The sequence below is a fragment of the Myxocyprinus asiaticus genome, chromosome 10 (genome assembly GCF_019703515.2).
Source record: "Myxocyprinus asiaticus isolate MX2 ecotype Aquarium Trade chromosome 10, UBuf_Myxa_2, whole genome shotgun sequence".
NCBI classification, from domain to species: domain Eukaryota; kingdom Metazoa; phylum Chordata; class Actinopteri; order Cypriniformes; family Catostomidae; genus Myxocyprinus; species Myxocyprinus asiaticus.
Genome location: NC_059353.1, coordinates 5,724,891 through 5,750,645, shown reverse-complemented (window position 1 = coordinate 5,750,645; position 25,755 = coordinate 5,724,891). Strand labels below are relative to the sequence as shown.

At 38.0% G+C, this 25,755-nt stretch overlaps 1 protein-coding gene across 3 annotated transcripts in view; it reads left to right on the top strand.

Annotated features, from left to right (window-relative positions):
- Nucleotides 1-20,318, top strand: part of LOC127447418 (cyclic AMP-dependent transcription factor ATF-2-like) — a 45,605-nt gene extending 25,287 nt beyond the window's left edge. For all 3 annotated transcript variants that reach the window (XM_051709296.1, XM_051709294.1, XM_051709295.1), the window contains exons 9-12: nt 3,125-3,292; nt 5,028-5,225; nt 9,616-9,721; nt 18,360-20,318. In XM_051709296.1, the coding sequence (XP_051565256.1) occupies nt 3,125-3,292; nt 5,028-5,225; nt 9,616-9,721; nt 18,360-18,592 (705 nt within the window). In that variant the 3' untranslated portion in view covers nt 18,593-20,318. The remainder of the gene's footprint in view (nt 1-3,124; nt 3,293-5,027; nt 5,226-9,615; nt 9,722-18,359) is intronic.
- Nucleotides 20,319-25,755: the final 5,437 nt, after the last annotated feature.

Below are 25,755 nucleotides of genomic sequence, written 5' to 3'. Positions count from 1 at the left end.
CTAAATTAAGAAAGTAATTTTTTCTGCATATTTCTGAAAATAATTATGAATCGTTCTAAAATAATTAAATCGGATCGAATGGAATCATGTAGATTTTACGATGCATCGTAATCATTAGGTAATGAATCATAATCAAATCGTTGTCAGTGCAAATATTTACACCCCTAAAAACCATGGTTATTTTTGTTAGGGATGGGTAAAGGTTTTTTGAGGGAACCCAAAATAATTGTGAGGGAACACAAAACGTATTGCGAGAGAAAGCAAGACTGTATATATAATAATATACATATAAATAACTGTGTGATTGCTAATAACTATTCCATGTGTTCATTTAGCCAAAAACAATGGAAAACATACATTTTTTACAGTCTTTTTAAATTCTAATTATTACTTTTTGCATTAAACATAATGGCTATTTGTTTGAAATGTTAGTTCCTCTGATCACATTTTTAAGCCATTTCAGAGCAAATACATAGATGTAGACATATCGAATCAAGTCAGAAAAGACTGCCAAATTTTAAGATACAGTTGTGCTCAAAAGTTTGTATACTCTGGCAGAAATTGTGAAATTTTGATCATGCAAAAAAACTGTCTTTTATTTAAGGATAGTGATCATATGAAGCCATTTATTATCACATAGTTGTTTGGCTCCTTTTTAAATCATAATGATAACAGAAATCACCCAAATGGCCCTGATCAAAAGTTTACATACCTTTGAATGTTTGGCCTTGTTACAGACACACAAGGTGACACACACAGGTTTAAATGGCAATCAAAGGTTAATTTCCCACACCTGTGGCTTTTTAAATTGCAATTAGTGTCCGTGTATAAATAGTCAATGAGTTTGTTAGCTCTCACGTGGATGCACTGAGCAGGATAGATACTGAGCCATGGGGAGCAGAAAAGAACTGTCAAAAGACCTGCGTAACAAGGTAATGGAAATTTATAAAGATGGAAAAGGATGTAAAAAGATACCCAAAGCCTTGAAAATGTCAGTCAGTACTGTTCAATCACTTATTAAGAAGTGGAAAATTCGGGGATCTCTTGATACCAAGCAAGATTTCAGCCACAACTGCCAGAAGAATTGTTCGGGATGCAAAGAAAAACCCACAGGTAACCTCAGGAGAAATACAGGCTGCTCTGGAAAAAGATGGTGTGGTTGTTTCAAGGAGCACAATACGACGATACTTGAACAAAAATGAGCTGCATGGTCGAGTTGCCAGAAAGAAGCCTTTACTGTGTCAATGCCACAAAAAAGCCCGGTTACAATATGCCTGACAACACCTTGACACGCCTCACAGCTTCTGGCACACTGTAATTTGGAGTGACGAGACCAAAATAGAGCTTTATGGTCACAACCATAAGCGCTATGTTTTGGAGAGGGGTCAACAAGTATTGTGCTCCTGGAAACAACCACACTGTCTTTTTCCAGAGCAGCCTGTATTTCTCCTGAGGTTACCTGTGGGTTTTTCTTTGTATCCCGAACAATTCTTCTGGCAGTTGTGGCTGAAATCTTTCTTGGTCTACCTGACCTTGGTTTGGTATCAAGAGATCCCCGAATATTCCACTTCTTAATAAATGATTGAACAGTACTGACTGACATTTTCAAGGCTTTGGGTATCTTTTTACATCCTTTTCCATCTTTATAAATTTCCATTACCTTGTTACGCAGGTCTTTTGACAGTCCTTTTCTGCTTCCCATGGCTCAGTATCTAGCCTGCTCAGTGCATCCACGTGAGAGCTAACAAACTCATTGACTATTTATACACAGACACTTATTATAATTTTAAAAGTCACAGGTGTGAGAAATTAAACTTTAATTGCCATTTAAACCTGTGTGTGTCACCTTGTGTGTCTGTAACAAGGCCAAACATTCAAGGGTATGTAAACTTTTGATCAGGGCCATTTGGGTGATTTCTGTTATCATTATGATTTAAAAAGGAGCCAAACAACTATGTGATAATAAATGGCCTCATATGATCACTATCCTTAAAAGACATGATCAGTCATATTTTCAAAATCAATGCCAAAATTTCACAATTTCTGCCAGGGTATGCAAACTTTGAGCACAACTGTATAATCTTTTAGCTATAAAGCCCAGCCCAAGAGTTGTCATTACTGGGGGTTGCTTAAAGTGAAGAGAACAGCTCTTAGCGCTGAGGTCTCTGTGCTGCACATGCTACAGTATGCCAGGGAAAGGCAGATTTTTCTGACAAGAGAAAATCATGGGCATCTCCAGGGAATAGGAAATTAGCTACGACAGCTCTTACTCCTGTGCAAGAGCTCTGAGGGAAGCATCTGTTTAAAGCTGTGATGAATATGTTGTTTTAATCCTTGCCTCTGGTTTTCTGCGGAAGTTAATTATTCTAATCTTTAGTTCTCGCCTCTCTCTAATGTAGTTTAGCCTCCTGATCCCTGAGAGAGAAAGAGAGATAGAACCGTATTTTTCTCATTTCAGTGCAGTTATGCTAGAAGTATTCAAAAATGAAAAGGCTGAGATTTAATTTGGAAATGCTGTGCTCATGTAGTCTCGCATAGGCAGACTTTTCCATGTTGAAGCTTATTTCTGTTCAAGAACTGCTCTCTTAGAACAAAAATGTCAGACTGGCATGCAAACCACAGTTTTTTCGTTTTATGAGACATTTAGGGGTGGGTAAATCTGAAATTTAACAAATCTGTGAACAAAGTGGAATATAAAGGTGTGCTCAAGGATAACTTGAGCACACTTCAGTATATTTTGTCTAGAGTATATTTTGAAGATTCGATGCCTTGAACTTAAGAAACTTTGTCAAGTCTAGAGACTTCCTTGGAAGCGTTCATTGTACCTTTTATACAAGATCGTATTTTCTGGCAGACAGATAAAAACCTGTTAACCCTGACCCCTGGAAACCAGCCAATCAAAATGGAATTTTTTTTCAGCCGCCTCTTGCCATTTTTGTGTGCAATAGCCTCAGACATTCCCATTGGCCATTCATGAATAGAGTGAGACTAGTGGTACTATTCTAGTGGAGACTAGACTGGTACATGAGACTAGTGCTCAATAACTAAAATAATCATAGTGTCTGTTAGATTTTTCTTTCAAAAATGTGTTGATATTTGACCTCTGAATTTTATTCCTCTGTAGAAGCTCAAGGCGGCCCTCAGTCAACAGCTCCCTCAGGTAACCAACGGCAATGCAGGTGACCTCCAGAGCAGCTCTGCCAGCCAGACCCCACCCCCAGCCCAACCTCCAACCGAGAAGCCATGCCCAAAATCACTACAGCAACCAGCTACATCCACTACAGAAACTCCTGTATGTAGTGTCTCCTTTGGGGATGATTGTTAAACAGTGCCAAGCATTAACTGTCTCTGGCAAATAATGAACACGGGGCCCAATTGAACACTTGTATACCACCAAATGCAAATCAAATTTGGCTGTGGAGTTACTGGACAATTTGCTACTGAACAGTTGGACATTTACTTTATTAGAAATTGCAGCATAATGCATTGTTTAAATCGCAATGTGATAGCCTGATCCTACTGTCATAAGTGACATCAGCCAATTCAAATCAAAGAGATACAGACAGTCCGTGTACTACTAAATAAAAGATCAGTAGGTGTTGCACATCTTCAAACAAGTTTACCATTTGAAGTTTAGCTAGGAAGCCCAACATTTTTTATTTTTTTATTTTAAAGAATGTTTGGGGTTCAATACAAGCTAAGGTCAATCGACAGCATCGGTGGCATAATATTGTTTACAACAAATAATAATTTCGATTTGTGCCTTGTTTTTTGTTTGTATTTTTTACAGTGGTTACAGTAAGGCACTTACAGTGGAAGTGAATGGGGCCAGTCCATAAACACTAAAATACACAGTTTCAAAAGTATACTGTAGCCAGAAGATGTAAACATTATATGTGTTAACATGATTTTAATGTGATGAAATCGCTTACTATCCTTATCTGTGTAATGTTATATCCAGTTTTACAGCTTTGTTGTCATTGGCGACATAACACTGATTAACCCTGTAATCTGGTAAAGGACGTAATGCTTTTAAATCAGTGATTCTATAACACTAAAATCATTTTCACACATATAATGTTTACATCTTGTGGCTACGCTTTTGAAAACGGTGTGAAGATTAATGTTTATGGACTGGCCCCATTCACTTCCATTGTAGGTGCTTAAAGCCCTAGGTATACTTCCATTTTGACATGAACGCTCAGCCTCCGCGTACAGTCGAACGCAAGCCTGACAAAGAATACTCCAGATAACTGTGCGCGCATACACAGGTGGTTAGTGCATGCGTGCTATGACTGCTATGAGACATCCGGACTTTCTCTTCAGGAGTTTAGACCCATAAAGATGTCTTCATCTCCTGATGTTTAGCTGCGATTACATCATCTAGCGCTTCTTTGTGTCAGCAACGGCTCAAAATGTAATTGTTGCCACCTTGTGGAGTCGGACACACTAATTAGTGCAAATAACTCCAGGCGCATGCGCGGTTAGAAAAATCGGGCTGCACGCATTCAGTGCTCATGCACTCTGCTGATGATGAGATTTGCGTCACATGTACTGTACGAGTCAAAATAATTTTTCTGGTAATCAACATTATGCCACAAATGCTGTCGATTGAGCTTAACTTGTAGTGAACCCTGGATATTTATTTAATTGTCGTAACTGCAGTACTCCATGTGGCAACACATTATTGTCGCCAAGACACTAAAATGAAAATATGGGAAACAAAATCACAATGGGCCAATTTAGTTTTTTGTCCCAAACCAACTAACAGGAAAAACGGCTAAATATGTCCCTTTGTCAAAGGGATGTAAAATAAATCAATAAAATTAATGTATTAAATAATAATAATAATAATACAAAAAAAAGAATAATAAAATGAATTAATAGCAATTAGTCATCTTTCTCATACTATGTTTGTTTTTCTTATTTTATCTTTGATAAAATGTTGTATCTTTTAAACGTCTTCGGATTAGTGTGTTTTTTCTTCTAATGTGTCTATTCTTGCGTATTTTTGTTGACATGTCTAGGTGTCTCCAGCCCAGCACACGACCAGCACAGGTGGGCGGCGGCGGAGAATGACCAGTGACGACCCAGATGAGAAAAGACGAAAGTTCCTGGAAAGAAATAGAGCCGCTGCATCCCGCTGCAGGCAAAAGAGGAAAGTCTGGGTGCAAGGTCTGGAGAAAAAAGCTGAAGACTTGAGCACCATGAACGGACAGCTACAGGTACACACACATTGACAGGGTTACCTATATGGGCAGGTTTGAGTGTATTCAACATGCGTGTTTTTTGAGCAAGACAAAGATAGTGATGAAGTCATTAAAGAAAATTAAGAAGTGTGTTTGCATGACAGCCACGGCATGATTGTTCAAGTCTCATGCATTGATATGTCCCTGTCAATAAAGACGTTTCTTCCAGATGTCATCGGCACACAAGCGTGTCGTCTCTTCTGTCGAAGTGTTTGCGAGCTGCCCTGGAACTCTCTCAGGGAAAGCCGTCTCTTTCTCAACCCCCGTTTTTTAGCAGGCAATTAGGATCTGCCACTGACAAGTTCGAAACAGTTCACGTAACCGTTTTCTCCGCTGATAACTGAGAGTGCGGCTCGGCGCCAGCGCATTCCAGACAATTTAATGAGATGTGCCACTGTTTATTTGCACGCTGTCTTTTTTATTTGTCCATTTAAACAAAGCGCAATGGTTTAGCGAAGGGGTGGGGGGAAGCGAGATTAATTTGTGGGTTATATGAATGAATAAACTAACATAAAACAGATGGAGCACTGCAGAAGTCTGTTGGGTGAATAACAGAATGTTTGAGACTCTTAAATCTAGCGTGGCTGTATGTTTCATCGGAGAGAAGGTGTTTAATATGAGAGCATATATCAGTGCTGATGCGCTTGTGTAATTGTCCCTCTCTGCCCCGTTGGCCCAGCTGATCAGACCGTAGAGCTCTAATGATGCTCCGTTATGTTAACATCATCCTTAACTGGCTTTTTAACGAGGTGTCAGGGTTTGCCGACCAGCACATGGAAACTCTCGAGCCAAACATCCCCCCTGTGCTGTTTTTATGGATGCAGCCGGTCTGTGATAACATTAAACACTTTAATGATCTGAACGGGCCTGCTCTGCCATCTCTCTGAAAACTGGATATGGGAAAATTGAGATTCATCAGATTTTATTCATGTCATTTGGTCTTTTTTTGTTGTTGAAAGGCAGGGTGGGAGGACCAAATGTGGAGCAATGGGTTCCTAAAGTCAAGATAGGAAGTTCACTGGTCAGAAATCTGGGTAAAATCTTGACTTTATTGACTTCTGTTTCTAACTTGAATCATGCTATTTACATAGTAAATTGTTGGTGGAATACCTTGTAACAATTATTTTCCACCTACAAAACAGCACTTTTATGTGAACATGGTTTCCCTTTCTTTGTTTATAAGATATCTGAGCTAATGATAATGATAAATCACCCAGGCCGATTAAAAGATGCCTGCCTTTTAGGATGATTAAAAGAAGTTCAGATTGTATATTTTCTATTTTAAAATTCCTGAGTAAATATTGTGTGAAATAAATGTACATTTAATGTCAACAATTTTATGTAAGGAAAAAATGTACAGTCAGTTGGGGTCCTGATCATGCTATCAGGGTTTATTTTGCAGTAATGACCAACTATACGTTATCTGGCTTATTACACAGCTACTTGCTAAATAAATACATATATGGACATGAAGTAATGAACATTTTGATATAAACTAATTTTAGGGTGTTTATCAGTGTTTTCTCAGAGCCTTATGATTAATTTTCATGAAGTTAGTAATTAGCAGCAGTGTTGGGGAATCTACTTTGAAACTGTGGCTTCCCAAGCTACAAGCTACTCATAACTTTACCCTTTGGCCCGCTGAGAAAAATAAATAAATATCAAAATATTAATAACTACATAATTTTAAAGTTTAGAAGCTGTACTTTACAATGCATGTAATCATTATGTCTAAAACTGTACAAGTGCTTTTAAATTTGCAAATCAGAAGTGTTCCATTTTTAAAATGTATTAATTATTTTGCTCGGTAAAATCAAACTGATCAAATAGCCATGTGTCATATGTCGTTTGAAAGCTCTCAAAGAGTAGAATACAATTTGTTTAACTCATAGACAAAAATATAGCGAGTAATAGCTAAGTATATGTCTTTGACATACATGTTACAAGTAAACAGGTGTTGTATATATGCCATGTTTTTGCTTAACTTCACGAGAAAAAAACCATTGCTTAGAGGCAATTATCTTTTAATCAACCCCACACATAACGTAATTTAATGCATACATCATTAGATAATCCACATGAAGCACAATGTGCACACAGTACATAATGTGCTATCTAGCTAAAAACATGTTTGCTTTCCTGGATCAGATAATGGAAATTATGTAGTATTTTGTCCAGCGTCATGGAACACTAAACCAATCGAATTATTCAGATCGCTGCAACCAGAGGTGGTAGTCATCCAAAAATGGGCAGAGAGGATCGTTCACTAATACATATGGCCACCAGAAGATGGCGCCAATTACATGACACAGTCTCAATGATGGCTCAAATGACACAGAATGGAAATGAATGAGATCTTGTTACTCATGCCTGCATGCTTTGGAGAGAGAGCATACCTTTAGTCATTGTTGTGTATTAGTTCTTATGTACAGTTATTATGCTTTATTTGTTTAGAGTCATTTTTGGACACTAGGATAAATATTTTTTGTAATGTTAATCTTTTGATTGCTTTGTCTTATCAACACAAAATGTTACTCAGTTACAGGTGACATGATTGGGAACAAAACAAATGCAGTTTTTCAGAGCTACCTTATTTACACTGAGATATATATTGTTAAATCAGAAGAATAAGTAAAAAAATTCATTTTTGGCTCAAGTTATTTGTGATTTTTCAGCAGCTTCTTAGGCTGAGAGTCTCAGAATTTATTCGTTATTCATAATCTATATCATTAAAAATGTGAAAAGTTTTTTGTTATAAGCCTTTAATCTGGGGTATGCCACTGAAACAGGAAATCTTTAAAAACACTACATTTAAGCCATTTAAAGAAGAAAATATTTTTAGATATATAACAGTAGGATGACATTTATTTAGTACAATATCACCAAAAAGTTTTACGAAAATTAACCATGGTTTTACTATAATAACCATAGTTTAAACATGGTATTTGCAGAAAAAACCATAGTAACCAGAAAATGAATCGTGGTTACTACAATAGTACAGTATAACCATGGTGGCTATGTGGATACAACATTATTACTGTAGTAAAACCATGGTTAATTGTATCAAATCCATGGTTACTACAGTCATGGTGACTAATATATTACAACAATAAAACCATGGTTAATTTTCATAAGGGTTACCCATATAGGGTGACAACTTTAAACATAAATGTATACTTAATATACTCAAATAAACGAGAAAACACCCTATTTTATATAATTGAATCGATATATAGTGATAAACAGCAGCAATAAACTAAATATTTCACTTCTGAAAAGAAGGCCCTTTTAGGCTGAATCAGCGAATCGTTTATGTGAACATGTTCATTTACATGAATCATCCAAAAGAACCGACTCACTAAAATAAATCTGTGTTCCCAACACTAAATATAAGGGAACTGTTTATTTTAACCGGCTCATTTACATGAACTGTCCAAAAGAACAATTCACTTTTAAATGATTTTGCCAGTGCTACATGAGAGGACTGTGTGTTTGATTATGCCCTTGGCTCCATTGTGATAATTGTAGCGTTTTGTGACGCTACAGTGCTACTCGTTTGAAAATGTAGCTCGTTATTGGAAAAGCTATACTATTGTGAAAATAGCTACTGTCATGCTACTGATAAATGTAATTAATTTAGTAGCATTACTACTTTTATCTAAATACTGCCAGACACTGATTAGCTGAGTTACAGACACACACTAACTGACCGAATACTTGAATCTGAGGGACCCAGTGTATTTTAATGTGATGTGGAATAACTAAGAACTAGAAAAGAGCGAGTAAGAGGGAGAGAGGCCACTTTTGTGGTCGTAATGGAAGATGGCATAGTGTAGTATACATTTTGTCGACATAGACTTGCTGTGTTGAAGCAGCTGTGTTGAAATCTGCTTCTCTTCTGCCCACCATACCAATGCTGCCAAGATAAAACAGATGGAATGAAATAAACTGGCACGCTTTTAGACTGCTAGATTAAATGTGGCCCGTGTTTCTGAGGAACGGTTTAAATCTGCGGCTGAGTGTCGTGCCCTTCTCTCGCACCAGTTCAGCTCACTGTAAATCCTGATAAAGTCACCTTGACTGTTAAACAGTCTGTCTTTAGTGCATGCAGAACAGCATGGCCCCATGGGAGCTCTAACGGCAGCCGAGAGTAAATCTCACCAGAATGGGTGACAATGTTTTGCTGACAGAGGGGAGCTCTCTCTCTCTGTTTCTCTCTCCTGGGACTCTGTCATTAGGCAGCTATAATTGTGTCCCAAAAAAGCACAAATGAAGAAGGGTAGACAATCTTTTTGATTCTTCACTAATCTGGCCATCTTGTCAGTTAACATGATTGTTTCTTTCTCTCCATTGTCTTTGTGTGCAGAATGAGGTGACTATTCTGCGTAGTGAGGTGGCCCAGCTGAAACAGCTTTTACTGGCTCATAAGGACTGTCCTGTGACGCTACTGCAGAAGAAATCGGGATACCACCGTGAGTACTGCACCATCAGACCAGAGCAGATTCACTTTTACCAGCCAAAACGCCAATAGACATAATATAACACATTAGACCGTTGCACTCAACGCTATTATCAGACCTCATTGTGTGCACTTTAGGGTGCACATATGGAAAGGCCTAAAAGTACTTTTTATAAAAGAGAACATGAAATTAAAATTGGCACACTCTAATTGATCAAACTTAGAGTATTTTCCACCTCTCAAACAACGTTTATGCTGATGTTACAAAGACTGCATACTGTAGGTAGGGAAAAAATAATACTAACCAAATAAATTTTTAGTGGTGTTGTTGGGTGGTTGTCAGGGTGTTGCTATGCAGTTGCTAGGATGTTTCACATGGTGACTGGTTACTAGATTGTTCTGTGGTTGTTACAAAGTCAAAAGAGCCGACCCTCTTTATTCGAAAGTGATTTTACAAAACCTGTCAAGATAATGCCATGGTCATGTTTAATCACAAAAACATATGAAATTATATTTTGAAATAATAAGGAAAATGAAGCCTACAACCTTTAAGATTTTTTGTATTGTGACATTATTTTTAGGATACTTTACTATTTACTTTACTATTCCCCTGGTTTTCAGTGATTATTCTCAATACTGTAACAGTCTTTTTTATGTATTACATCAGCAAAATCAAATGGCAGTACCAAGAGAGTACTACTTCGATGTTTAAAGACTTTACATAATATGCCATTCTTTTTTTAAATTTCATTTTTCAAAAAAAAAAAATACTTTTTCCCATTGCGTTATTGAGAATTGGGGGATTAAAATGTGCAAATGTTTCAAATCAATAGAAATGCCTGTAAATAGTACAAATTATGCATTTAATTCCAAAAAAATTATGCAAATAAAATATGAAATATATGATCTTATTTATCATTAAATACATGGATTTGATAATTTTTTGAAAAAGCCAAAATATGACCAAAATAATGAAAAACCATAATGTGCCTAGTTAGAAGGTCCCCTGTATTATTCACAGCATTAGCTGGGAGCTAATTTTTTTCATATGTAAGCAAAAGGGACATTAAAATTGAAATATACCCATATGAATCAATATCGAACCAAAATCAAATAGAGAGCTTGTAAATCGGAATCGAATCAGGAAATCTGTATCAATACCGAGCCCTACACCCATATAATACCTAGATATGGCTCAAGTTTCTCCTTCAATGTAAGTATGCATGTTTTTATTTATTTTTTATACCCTTTTATCATCTGCCAGGTGAACATTTTAAGTTTCATTGCTTGGAAACGCTTACATTTCTTGTGGTATTTGTTGTGTCTGTAGCATCTAAAACCCTAAATATGAGAAATAGTAATAGTTGCTTTAGCAAGCACAACTCTTAATATAACCTAACATAGCCTCAAATCTTAATGGATGAAACCTCATCCTATATTATTCCCTACTGAATATTATTTATTACTGGGTTAGCATTGTGGATGTCATTCAGTGCTGTCTTTGAAGTAATCTCTAAGGCCAGAGTGGCAGTTGGCAGACTTCTTTATATTCATATTTCGTTAAATTTAGCTCAGAGTTCGAGACCATATCCATATCTATGAACTGACTGTCTGTATTTCTGTGAAAATGAGAGAAAATCTCTGGACTGTCAGGCCTGCTTAATGGGTTGTAAACTTTTCTTTTTTCATTTCTTTTTCCTACTATAACAGATGAGCGTTAATACTAATGAGTGTTCTGTGGGACATTTGATGAAATATGAAGAGTGGAATATGAACCAGCCCTGAGTGTGAAATAACACAGATTCATCTCATCCTATTATTACTGTAGAACAACCAAGGACTCATATATTTGCACAACAGTGATGTTAGCTACCAAAATGATCCCTGCTGTATGTTGCGCTGTCCTCTTTAAGATGAGTGATAAAGAGGCATTCAGAAACCGAGGGTTGTTTCTGTTACAAGCGCGTTTTTGGCCGTTATGCTTTAATGACACCTTGTGAAATCTGCAGCTCGTCTGCCATATGTAGCCACTTCATATCAATTAGCTGTTGTCACTGGGCCGGAGAAACGGTTGTGGGAGTGATTGCATCTGTATGCTTCTGCCGGCAGCACTTCCACAGGCTTCAGCAGACACTAAAATTTAACGGCTGCCAATGCTGCTCTGCTAGTGTGTAAGCAATTTTTGCAGATAACTTTCAATACTTTGATTTCACAACGTAACCTGTGTGTGTGTGTGTTTGCATTTGGCTCACTCCGTAACACAGCGCTGACTTGTGTTGACAATGACTGCCTCCAAAATGAGTGCATTATAGCCGCGAGCCTGACAGAAGTGCAGTTTCGCAACTCAGATGCGGCACTGCAGTCATAGAGTTCATTATACGACCGCATTGTTAAGCAGCTTTACTGACAGGTCTCATGCATATTTAGGGTAGGATGGTTGCCGGGTGAGATTGGGTTGTCAGGGAGCGGGTTCATTTGCAGGCTTCTAGTTGGTCTTTGCGAGGAAGAGTATGGAAATGATCGAGACCATTCCTCAATGCTATTTATGCTGCCAGTGTCACCGAGCACCGTGAGGGGTCATATATTAGTCACCTGTGCAAATGAGACCCAAAGAAGAGCAGTGTTCCGTCTTTGCCAGATTTGTAAACAACACAGGTTTGTGCCACATTCATCGCAGGATAGTGAGCAGCAGATGGTTATCATCTGTCAGAGAATGGTCTTAATATGGTGAAGAAGTGCAGTCTGAGTGGATGGGTCAGTGCTTGCATTCGGTCACCTGAATGCCCCAGTCTTGTTTCCTCCAGTCCAGATTGTGCTGTTGTCTGGATGCTGCACGCAATGCTCTGTCATGTAACCAAAAGTTGAGAATAGTACTGGGCAAAAATATCAATTTTCAGATGCATCGCAATCTTGATATCGATTCTTAAATCCCAAGAACAATCTTTTACTCTGTGACAGCCCTCTACATTCACTTACATATTTGACAATATATTGCGCTATGTGGCTAAAAATTGGCTTAGAAAGTTTCAGATTTCACTCACCAGTGATTGAGTAGTATAGTGGTGAAGAAGTTCAACACAGAGATCCTTTCACAGCATGTTGAGAGTAAAGGTTTGGTTCCGTCACTCCATGTAATGTGTGTCCAAAGATGAGATCCACACAATCCATTTGTCATTGAATATTGTTTCTTTTAATATCCTTTCTGTTCTTTACAGGCAGTAGTCGATCAAAAATGACAAAAAAGAAACATTTGATTCTAATCACACATAACAAAGAAGTCATTTGATTCCGCTCGCTCATTAATATAGGGTCAACCAAAACACGCTCTTTATTGAACTACCTGTATTCTATAGAGACAGTGCCTTTTATTGGCACATGTTCTACAAATCAATATAAAGACTTATAAATGGTCCAAATTATGCATGTAAACAATAAACGTAGCAATAGAAGAATAGAATTTCTAAAATGTTAATGCAGAATGGGCATTCTGAAATAAACCCATGCAAATCAAATCGAAATCAAATCAAGAGCTTGTGAATCGGAATCAAATCGCGAAATCTGTATCAGTACCCAGCCCTAGTTGAGAAAATTGTAACTTTTTCTGCAACAAACTCCAACATAGGCATCCATTGACCAATGAGAATCTTATTTGGAGGATTCAGTTGTGCTCTTGTGAATCCAATTCACTGTATTCCCACTTAATTTCAGACTGACCCGGCTCTTTTCACACCCTGAAAATGGACCTTACACATTCATTTCTGTCACTCTTTGCTTTTTCTAGTGTGTAGGTGCCTTAAGACCTGAAATATGCTCTACACAAGTACATGAACGCAAATGCTTGAGGTACGCTAAATTGTTTTTTGTACATTGTTACATTCTGAAATGGTTCAGACCACAATTCATAACACAAGTGCATGTTACATTCTCAGCATTCCCTGCAAGTCTGCTATAGGGCATTAACACAAACTGTCAACTACTTTTACAGTTATGCAACAGTTAGTTAAGGCTGAAACATACTTCATACAAGAACATAAGCGATGATACTTTTAGCTATGCAAGCTTGGTTTCATGCGTTGTTGTGTTCCAAAATGTCTTGGACCGCTATTCACAACAGAATTCACAATGCAAGAATGCATTGGATTCTCAAAGTTGCTGTGAGGGGTGCTATAGTCGATATTAGTGTGAACTGTCCACTTCCAAGTCAACTAATGTCATGGCACAGCAACAGTTTGAAGAGAATGTAGCTGAGAAAGTAAAGTCAATATATGTATAGCAACCTACTTGAATATGAACACATCCAGTTAAATGGCACAGACTTTTAAAGGTAACTCTATCGCTCCCTTGAGTACTGAGGTTTATTACCACCACAGTATCGCAAGAAGGAACTTTCAACCGGACTGCACATTGGCCAAGCCCTGGTATTGGCATACACGTACTTGTGTGTAAAGGATGTTTCTGGCCTTACAGTCAAAATGTTTATAGTTAGCTACCTGAACAATAAATGGCACAGACTTTTAAAGGTAACTCTTTCGCCCCCTTGAGTACTGAGGTTTGTTACTGCCACAGTAAGGCAAGCATGCACGTTAAGCATGTTCGTCCGAAACATGATGCGTTGGCAGTGCGTTGGCCAAGTGCTCACATGTGCAAAAACGTACTTAATTAAAGTGTGTTTCTTACCCTACAGTCGACAAGTTAATAGCTAGCTACAGTACCTGAACATTAACATATCCAGTTAAATGGCACAGACTTCTGAAGGTAACTCTGTCGACCCCTTGAGTAATAATGGTTGGTTACCGCCACAGTAACACAAGAACGAATGTTAAATTTGTTCAACAGGATTTGTTCACTATGCGATGGCCATGTGCTGACATTGGCTTGCATTAAGTAGGTTTCTGGGCTTATTCGACATGTTTACAGTTAGCTACCTGAACAATAACACATCCAGTTTAATGGCACAGACTTTTAGAAGTTACCATATCACCCCCTTGAGTACTGAGGTTTGTTACCACCACAGTGAGGCAAGAATGAACTTTCGACCGGACCACATTGGCGAAGCCCTCGCATCAACCTACATGTAGTTGCGTTACATATGTTTCTTGTCTTTCAGTCAACAAGTTTATAGCTAGCTACTGTACCTGAACAATAACACATGCAGTTTAATGGCACAGACTTCTGAAGGTAACTCTATTGCCCCCTTGAGTACTGAGGTTTGGTACCTTCACAGTAAGGCAAGAACAAACGTTCAACCGGACCGCGATGGCCAAGCCCTCGCATCAGCCTACACATACTTGTGTTAAGTATGTTTCTTGTCTTTCAGTCGACATGTTTTATAGTTAGCTAATAAAACATCCAGTTTAATGGCACAAACTTCTGAAGGTAACTCTATCGCCCCCTTGAGTACTGAGGTTTGTTACCACCAGAGCAACACGAATGCATGCAAAGTAACAGGACTGCACTTCCAATGCGATGGTCAAGCATTCTCGTCTGCGCTTGCGCTTGTGTAAAGTATGTTTCTGTTTCTGGCTTTAATCTCTCGGGCAGCGCTACCCTGGTAGCAGGTGGGGAAAAATTACCCAGGCTGCCCTACAAACAGAGCGGGCCATGCCTTCGTTTGGCATTGCACAACCCCATCTGCTCACAACGGAGATGATCCGAGAGGAGGTGAGTGGAGAGCTGTCTTGGGAGCATGCAACGCTGTGTATGGTAATATATCACCCTCTTTCCTGCTTAATACCATTAGGAGTAATTACAGACGCCTGAAAACAGAGTCGAGAGAAGAGAAAACACGGCTCCGATTTATGCCGAGTTCAACCTTATGTGCGCAGAGCCAGCGAGGGTATTTACAACCCCGTGGCATACACGTGTAGCAAATCACCTGATCAGAGCCCAGTCAATTCAGATGCTACACATCGGATCAGAATCGTGCACACAATCAAATACCCCTGCATTAATTACCAAGTGCCATTTCAGCAGTGCTTGCTTCATTAGCTATATTAATTATCATGGTAGTCTGCATTTCTGTTCGAGTCAGAGTGAGAGCAGGGCTTTTTTCGTTCCCTTCCTCATCAGGAACCAATTAATTCAATGCAACTGCAGAACAGCTGGTGGCATTTGGACCGCGCATCTCTGCCGCTCTCCTGTGTGTGTATCATTAAAATCAGGTGCAGTAATTATCTGTCGCTGCAGTAGTTGGCAGGAATGGAAGGGGATGGTAGGGAGGGGTGCGAGAGTCTGGCCGCACACTACAGCTTCTAATACACCCTGATAATGTTGGTTTAAAATGACATTGTAACTTTAATTAAAGGTTACAAAGCAAGCACAGGGATTAATAAAAGACAAAGCATTAGACTGGGAAACCCTTTAATCTCAATCACAGCATCAGTTTAGCCTCTGCAAAAGAAGTTTAAATGTTTACTGGGTCAGAACCACACATTCTCTAAAGGCCCTTGAATATGACTCTGTCAGTGTTCCCCAACTCTGTCAAGCTGCTACCCAGGTGTTGGACAAAGTTTAAGTGTTGTAACATGACAATCTGATACTGCGTTCAAATTTGCGTACTTTCAGAGCATGTACAGCATTTCTTGGCCACTAATAAAGTATGTTCTATAGCTATGCAGGTGAGTAGTTAGAACACGTTTCCCAACATTCTTCGTATGGGAACATGGGCATTGTCCCATGTGACTAATATAAAGGTAAATGCGAAAATAATGTTCTCTGCTTTTGTTAAATAAGTAAAATTTAGCCACTGTTTATAAGTACTGAGGATTCGGACATACTACTCATTTGACATACTGATTTTGGCATGCTTTATAGTAGAGAAGGATGCATATTTGGATGCAGGGAAAGTTCAAATAATTTCAACTCTGACCCTGTTTGCTGTTACCCTTTCAAAGCACCCCCAATGATTACGGCAATTCACATGATGCAACATTATGTGGGCAGTAGGGTAAACGCCTCACGATTCGACTTTTCAAAACAATTCCTGATTCATCTAAAGTTTTCTAGCTACATTGTCAGGGCAAATGTTTGACGAGTTAAGGTGGCTCAGTGCCAAATTCTGTATAAAGAATCCACACAAAAAAACAAAAAAAAACATATTGTTATTATGTCTCCTACCCACCAATATACCATATTCATATATTATGCTAGTGGCACTTGAGCTTAAAAATTTATCTTGATGTTCTTTGTTCCATTCCACTGCGCATATAGAACCACTTATTTATTTAATAAATAATAACATAATTCTGAATTGACCCATCAGGGCTGTGCAGTGCGACAGTTTTGCTTGCATTTGTGATTAAAAATTACAATAACAGATTGTATGCGATAATTGTCATTTCCACCTTTGAGAAGCATTGCAACAAAGAACATGTACAGTGAGTCTATCTGCATTGCTATTGTATTAGTTAACATTAGTTAATGCACTATGAACTAACAATGAACATTGTATTTTTACTAAATAACATAACAAAGATTAATAAATGCTATAAAAAATATACTATTAACCTTATTGTAAAGTGTTATCAAAAAGTCAATACAAAAAGTGGCTTTAGAATCCAATATATTGTTTATTTCAATATTATTGAACATAAGCCAATCATTAGCCTACTGTTCACAGCTATCCATTTTGCAATTGAATTCGTCAATCTGTCCGAAATAGATTTATTATAAGGACTCGATAATGCACACCTTTTGGAGCATCTCTGATGCGTGGGGTCATAAACATACCGTTTTTAGGTCACTGTGTCAAGTTTTATGTAGTTTGAAACTTGAAACACATCTTGAGATCCCTCCATTCGGAATTGCGCTCCATCAAGCTGTTTAAACGTAAGAGTGCGTCCGTACTCGTGTTGTGCTGTCGGTCTGTGTGGTTTGTTCTCTGTATAAGCTGCGTGCTGCCTATACAGCTGGAGTTTTTTTAATTTTTTTTTATGTGTTATTTTTTATATAATTCATTGCGCTGAATTAACCCACTAAATCGACAGCCCTATTTTAAATTAATATAGAATTTTAATTATTCCGATAATTAAAATAAATTACATTATTGTGGCAGACGAGTAAAGCATTGATTTGACAATACAAAAAGTGGCTTTAGAAGGCAATATGTTGTTTATTTCCATATAATTGGAACATTCATCTATGATAGGCCAATGTCGTTTAATAAACAGTGTTTTAGGGATGCTGTGTCAAGTTAAACATAGTTTGAAACTTGTGTTAACATAGTTAAAAACGTGTCCTCATCTTGTGCTGTCTTCTGTCGGGTAAGTGCAGTGTATTAACTTTAAAGCTGGAGTTGCGCTTACTGCCCCCTGCTGTCTGAGACTTGTAAAAACATGAAGGTGGTACTTCAAGCTTGAATTTCTCTGATGGTAGAAAAATGTCTTATAATGTTCTGGGGGCATTATTAAGTGCGTTCATTTTTTTACACTTTATTATATAATTAATCACACTGAATTAACACATTTTAGAATTAACGCTAAAATTAAGTGCTAATAATTGTTTTATTCACAAGCACCAGCGCCAAGCGTACAGGCCGTTGTTTTCTGAGTATTAGACAGCACTACTTAGAATACAAAGTGATTTTTAGAAACTGCTTTAAGCCTGCAACTGTGTGAAAGGTTAGTGATGGTGTCTGTGTCTTCATATTTCAGAGTTAGATAAGGAGGACAGCTGTGGAGAGATGTCCGTTCCCAGCAGCCCACAGAACGAGGCCATCCAGCACAGCTCTATCAGCACATCCAACGGAGTCAGCTCATCCACAGCAATCACAGCGGCTCTCACATCCGGCCCCGCTCAGGGGCCCGCCACAAACCAGGGCACTGAAGAGGAGTCGTCACAAGTGGGCGGGGCTTCTGCCACTCACGCCCAGTCTTCAGGAAGCTGATCAGACCTCTTAATGGTCACTTTGATTTCTGGCAGCCATGTTGAAATGAGGGGGAGAGGAAATGCTCCATGGAGAATATTCCTGTCTGTTTCCCCCTCCGATTTCATATGAGCTATTTTCAATCCAATGCATTTTTACTAAGAGTGAGTTCAGTAGTTGAGGAAGGCACTTGGGCGATCATGCAAAGATTTTACTGATTGATTGTTTTTTTTTTTTTTTTCAATATGTGGTGTATTTATTGAGTTGATATGAAATGCAGGGCACTGTGTAGGAAGGATCAAGAACCGTTGAATCACATGAATCCCTACAGCCAAAATGTACCTGGATTCATAGTAATAGGAAGAGGACTTATTGAAGCACTGTCAGAGGCTTAAAGATGAAAGACATGGCCACTTTAATTTCTTTGCCTTTTATATTTTGCACATGAGGAGAGTGAAATGGTGTTTTTTATTTATAATAATTATTATTTTGAAGTGCGTGTTGACGAGCAGTTCCAGCAGCTGCTAAGAGTTGCTTTAAAACTGTCTTGTTACAAATCTTATACTGATCATCTTCTTGAATTTCTTGAAATAGTGATGTGCTGGTGTGTGAATGTTTTTTATGATTCTTGGCCTGTTAAAAGAAGTCTTTGGGAAAGTCGTTACATCAAAAATATCTTGAGCGGAGCGATTGGTCCTTTGGCATTGATTGTAAGAGTGCATTATTCACCATGCAGACTTTCAAATGCTCTCTCTATATGCCATTATTTGATTAGTTTCAATTACAGTTTCATTTTAGCTGAAATCAGTAAAATAGATCCTGATTTTGAAGGTTTTCATTAACTTAATTATTTTGATAAAAGAGCTTTATGCCTTTTAAAATAAGTGATTTTATTTTCTGCGTGAGAACAAAGTGGCTGACTTTGTATTTGTGGTGTTTGATTCTTAGAAACAAAGAAAAAACTCTTTAGTTCATTCACTGGTTGTCTTTCTAATTACAGTGTATTTAAGGAAGCATTGTAAATGCCATTACTGATGAAATCATTGTATGTGATCTCTACTGGTACTATGTGTTTGTCTTAGGATCAAAAGGACAACCATTTTAAAATAAGTAAAATATAATAATCACCTGAACAAGCCTTTGAGGCTTTCTCTGCCTGATCTGTGGAAGCAATTCTGTCTTTGAATAAAATTCTTACAAATTTGAACTTTAACTGGAGCTGCTTTTTAAAAGAAACAAACAAATAAAACACACTGAGACTTTAGGATGTTTTTTTAAGTTAAAGTATTAACTTAGACTATGCTTAGTGACAGTTACCAAGTAAGAATCGGTCTTAAATTACCATTTTGCATCCTTTTCTCTTTAAACTGTATTTGCTTACTACTGTGTAGTGCTACAAGGCTTTGCTGCATTTTTCCTGCTTTAATGATCAGCTGTTTAAAACTTGATTTTTGTTCTGAGAGGTAATTTGTATGAGAGTTGTTATGTTCTTATCTGCATGACTGAATTCTGAGAAACTGAGAATTTGACCAATGTTTCAACCATGTCTGTTTTGGGTTATTGCAAATGAACATCTCTTGGGTTTCTCAGCCAGGAAATGGCTTTTTTTTTTTTTTATTAACTCTGGGTCTACTTCGAAAAAGGATGTGATTATTGTTGTGTTGGCGGTCAACTTGTAACTTGTGAAAGTTATGTATAAAGTAAAATAAATTCAAATGTTGTAATAAAACTTTTAATAGCTCTTTAAGTCCTCAAAATCATTCTGTGGATTTTGTCATTTAATGAATTTCAATGTTTTTTCTTTCCTCCTCTCAAAGTGTTTTTAAAGCATGACCTTTTGCTTTGTAGACTCTGCCATCTTGTGGAGATGCACAAGAAAAATTCAACTCCGCATTTTATTGTTACATTCATGCCTGTGCCTTCAATAGACACTATATTTTAGCCATAAATCACCTAAGCGTAGTTATTCTGTAATAATTGGAGCTTTAAAGGTTTTAGACAAATGTTTATCTGTTGTTTATGTATTTCCCACTAGGCTTTTAATGGTTTGTTGATTATGGTTTCAACATGTCACCCACCTCACTCTTACTGAGACAAGTAAGTCAAATTTCTACTTACTCGAGTGAGTCGAGTCGAGTGAGTCAAAGTTCTACTTTGTCGATTGATTTACTGAGTCCAGTGAGTTTAGTCGAGTGAGTCAAAGTTCTGCTTAGTTGAGAGATTTACTGAGCTGAGTAAGTCAAAGTTCTACTTAGTCGAGTGATTTACTGAGTCGAGTGATTTACTGAGTCGAGTCAGTCAGTGTTCTGCTTAGTCAAGTGATTTACTTAGTTGATTGAGTCAGAGTTCTGAGTCGAGTCGAGTGAGTCAAAGTTCTGCTTAGTTGAGTGATTTACCGAGTCGAGTAATTCAGAGTTCTGCTTAGTCGAGTGATTTACTTAGTCGAAAAAGTTAAAGTTCTGAGTCGAGTGAGTCAAAGTTCTGCTTAGTTGAGAGATTTACTGAGTCGAGTCAAAGTTCTGCTTAGTCGAGTGATTTACTTAGTTGTATTAGTCAATGTTCTGCTTAGTTGATTGATTTACTGAGTCAAGTGAGTTTAGGTTCTGCTTAGTCGAGTGATTTTCTGAGTCCAATGAGTCAAAGTTCTACTTCGTCAAGAGATTTACTGAGTCGAGTGAGTCAAAGTTCTGTTTATTTGAGTGATTTACTGAGTTCACTGCATCAACATTCTGCTTAGCCGAGTGATTTACTGAGTCAAAGTTCTACTTAGTTGAGTAAATCCTTAGTCAATTGAGTCGAAGTACTACTCACTCAAGAGATATACTGAATCGAGTGAGTCCATGTTCTGCTTACTCTAGTGATTTACTGAGTCGAGTGAGTTACTGAGTTGACTGAGTCAAATTTCTACTTAGTTGAGTGATTTACTGAGTGGTAAATCACTCAGTGATCACTGAGTACCATGATCCAGTATGAAGTTCGAAGCCTTGAGGAAGAATGGAGAAGAGCTAAATCCATAGAGCTCGGAACTCAAGGCACCTGGACAAGGTAGGAGCTCCGTAAGAGATCCATCACATGGGCTTAGCTGTGGAGGCTGGAGCCATTTCGCATTGCCTTCTTACAAGGAAAGGAACCATTGCACACATCTTTTCAGGGTGCAAAACTGCTTTGACCCAAAGGAGATGCCAATGGCGTCATGATAGGGTGTTGAAAACACTCACAGATATCCTAGAACAGGAAAGGAGAAAGAGGCATCCAGCCAAAACAAAACCACTGCTGAACACCATCACCTTTATCAAAGAGTGGCAGAGGCCGGTTGCTCAAGGTGAAGCCAAACAAAACCTTTTGCAGTCAACCCAGGGGTGGGAGATGAGGATCGACCTGGGTAAAAAAAACTCCAGTTCCCAGAAGCGGTATTGTCCACAACCCTGAGACCAGATGTCATGGTTGTAACATGGCATCTTTGATGTAAGTAAACCCAGTCTAATAAGTGAAAGTTATGCTGAGTTGAGTGATTTTTGTGCTGCTCCCTCTGCTGGTTTATCCTGGTATTGTTTTATCAACAATCTCAGAAAGGTTCGTGACTTTATTGGCCACTCACCATCTTGTTTGGTCAACCATGAGCCATCATTCTAACTAGACTGAGAGGGATTGAGCAGGTTTATGGATCACTGCTCTTCTGATAGTGCGAGAGTGCTGACCTTTCAGTGTTTCTGGATGAGAGCACTTTGATGAGGCTGTCTGCACTTCAGTCACAAGGTTATGTGTCATGTCTTTTGAGTTCTTAACACCTGTAGCCTATATACATTAATGCATATTGGACTCAGAATTATTTAAGTTGTTTAAACTATTAAAAGTTGTGTTTAAATTACCTTTTTTTTTTTTTTTTTTTTTTTTAGGTCCAACACTTTGTTTCAACAGCAATGAGATATATTTTCATGACTTTTAGGATGTGATTTCTATCTGTTCATTGCGCTTGGTGATTAGATAGATCATCATTCAGTAACAAGCAAATGACAGGAGGGGCCCAACATCTAAACAAGCAGTTTCTAAGATACAGTTGAAGTCAGAAGTTTACATATACTTAGGTTGAAGTTATTAAAACTCATTTTTTAACCACTCCACAGATTTCATATTAGCAAACTATAGTTTTGGCAAGTTGTTTAACACACCTACTTTGTTCATGACATGAGTAATTTTTCCAACAATTGTTTACAGACAGATTGATTCACTTTTAATTGACTATATCACAATTCCAGTGGGTCAGAAGTTTACATACACCAAGTTAGCTGTGCCTTTAAGCAGCTTGGAAAATTCCAGAAAATGATGTCAAGCCTTTAGAAAATTTGTCAATTAGCTTCTGACAGGAGGTGTACTGAATTGGAGATGTACCTGTGGATGTATTTTAAGGCCTACCTTCAAACTCAGTGCCTCTTTGCTTGACATCATGGGAAAATCAAAAGAAATCAGCCAAGACACTAGAAAAAACAATTGTGGACCTCCACAAGTCTGGTTTCCAATTTCCAAATACCTAAAGGTACCACGTTCATCTGCACAAACAATAGTACGCAAGTATAAACACAGTGCCGATTTCTCAGGGCCAGCAAAGCCTTCTCTGCTGGCCTAACATGCCAAATAAATACATATTTTTTTCATCCTTTCATTCTCAATCACCTTTTTGCCTATGTATTTTTAATCGCTTTCCACTCTTAATTAATCTACAAACAAATAGAGAAAAATTAAAAGTTTATCCAGTCAGAATTTATTCCTTGATGCTTACAAGCAAAGTGTGACAACTGTTTCACAAATTGCATGCCCAAAGCCATGCTCCTTAGCCAAAGCACCGCGTGAGTCTGAGCTCCACCCCCTCAGGCCTTCAGAATTTCCACAGAATCCCTCAATAGTGCAAATGAATGAGCAACTAAAGTCAGAGTGTCAGATACATCAGCCAATCAAATTGATTTATTTGTTCTTAGTGGGTGTGATCTTTAGGATATATCCCAGTCGAGGCCTTCTAGCTGGCCTTGAGTGACGCAATCACGCTTTAAGTGATGTACGTAATTCAAGAGTGAAAAGCATAAGATCAAGCTGTCTGACGAGTCGGCTGTCATTGCTGTTATTTGCTGAGAAGAGATCCTTATGGATTTAAAAACACGAGATGTTCTGCATGACCATGTGATTGCTTAATTTATTAAACAGGAAAGTAGGGCTCATTCTCACTTCAAGTAAATTGTTAAGTGCTTTTTGCATTGTTATAGCAACATCAGGAGTTTTCTAAATATAAATTAGGCTGCTTGAGCATTCAGTGTCAGATCAAGTTTTGAAAAGTAGTGCTGCATTCCATTCAACTTGGAAATTCGGATTTTACAACTTCATCCTAGGAAAAGTGCAATGGAATGCATTTTGAAGTCAGAATTACAACTTGTAGGCTCGTGCAGAAATTCTCAACTCCGATTTCCCCGAGATGCAGGGGCATGATGTCACACAAACATGTCGACACAGGGAGATATACAAAGTGATAAACATTCACTTTATTAAGTAATATAAATGAGTTCGTTTCCACATTACATGATTTTAAAGCTTGTTTAACTAATGCCTGCAGAAAACATGGTGTATAAAACATTATAATCTCTTTTGATAATCGTACATCTGAAGCACAAATGCTAACGCTGCAGCATTGTTTATCAGTTGGGTTGCTAGGAGACATCTCTAATGAGAGTCAACCCCCTGCTAAGCTAACAGGAGCGTTGCAGTTTTGTTTCCTTAAATGTCATCTTCTGAATATCGGGAACATTTAAATAAATAAAATATTATTAGATAGGTTTTTCCAGGTATTATAGACCTCCTTGGTAGATTCATATGAAAAATTATGATTTTTGAATGTCTGTTCAGGAGATGTTCATTTAAAAAAACAGTCATGCTGCAGTTAAAATTAGGCTTGCTTGAGCATTAAGTGTCATTTCAAGTTCTGGCTTTCGTACGTGGACGTGTTTTTAAAATGTCAGTTGGTATTCCTAGTTAGCTGCGACATAATGTATGATGCCCAAAGGCATAGGGTGTCTTATTCATTGTGAAACTGTGTTTTCTTAATGGCATGAATCACACTGAAGGCCTAGACTGTAAATTCACGGCCCGCCACTGCATAAACAACATGGGACCACACAGCCATCATACCGCTCAGGAAGGAGACTCATTCTGTCTCTTAGAGATGAACGTAGTTTTGTGCGAAAAATGCAAATCAATCCCAGAACAACAGAAAAGGACCTTGTGAAGATGCTGGAGGAAACTAGTAGACAAGTATTTATATCCACAGGAAAACGAGTCCTATATCGACATAACATAAAAGGCTGCTCAGCAGTGAAGAAGCCACTGCTCCAAGTCTGCCATATAAAAGCCAGACTACAGTTTGCAAGTGCACATGGGGACAAAGATCTTACTTTTTGGAGAAATGTCCTCTGGTCTGATGAAACAAAAATTTTACTGTTTGGCCATAATGACCATCATTATGTTTGGAGGAAAAAGGGTGAGGCTTGCAAGTCGAAGAACAACTTCCCAACTGTGAAGAATGGGGGTGGCAGCATCATGTTGTTGGGGTGCTTTGCTGCAGGAGGGACTGGTGCACTTCACAAAATACATAGATGGCATCACGAGGAAGGAAAATGGTGTGGATATATTGAAGCAACATCTCAAGACATCAGCCAGGAAGTTAAAGCTCGGTCGCAAATGGGTCTTCCAAAAGGACAATGACCCCAAGCATACCTCCAAAGTTGAGGCAAAATGGCTTAAGGACAACAAAGTCAAGGTATTGGAGTGGCCATCACAAAGCCCTGACCTCAATTCGATAGAAAATTTGTGGGCAGAACTGAAAAAGCGTGTGCGAGCAAGGAGGCCTACAAACCTGACTCAGTTCCACCAGTTCTGTCTGGAGGAATGGGCCAAAACTCCAGCAACTTCGTGAGAAGCTTGTGGAAGGCTAATTTTAATGGTAAAAGACAGTAAAAATGCTACAGAAAAAAAACGTTAATTGATTAATGAGTATTAACTGTAAAATATACAGTACAAAATTGTGATATATTTTAAAAGACAATACAGTAAAGTTTTTACAATAAAATGTTGTAAAAATATATTTTTTTAGATGTAAAAAGTATGATTTTCCAGTAAAATTAATGGTAAAATTTACATTATGT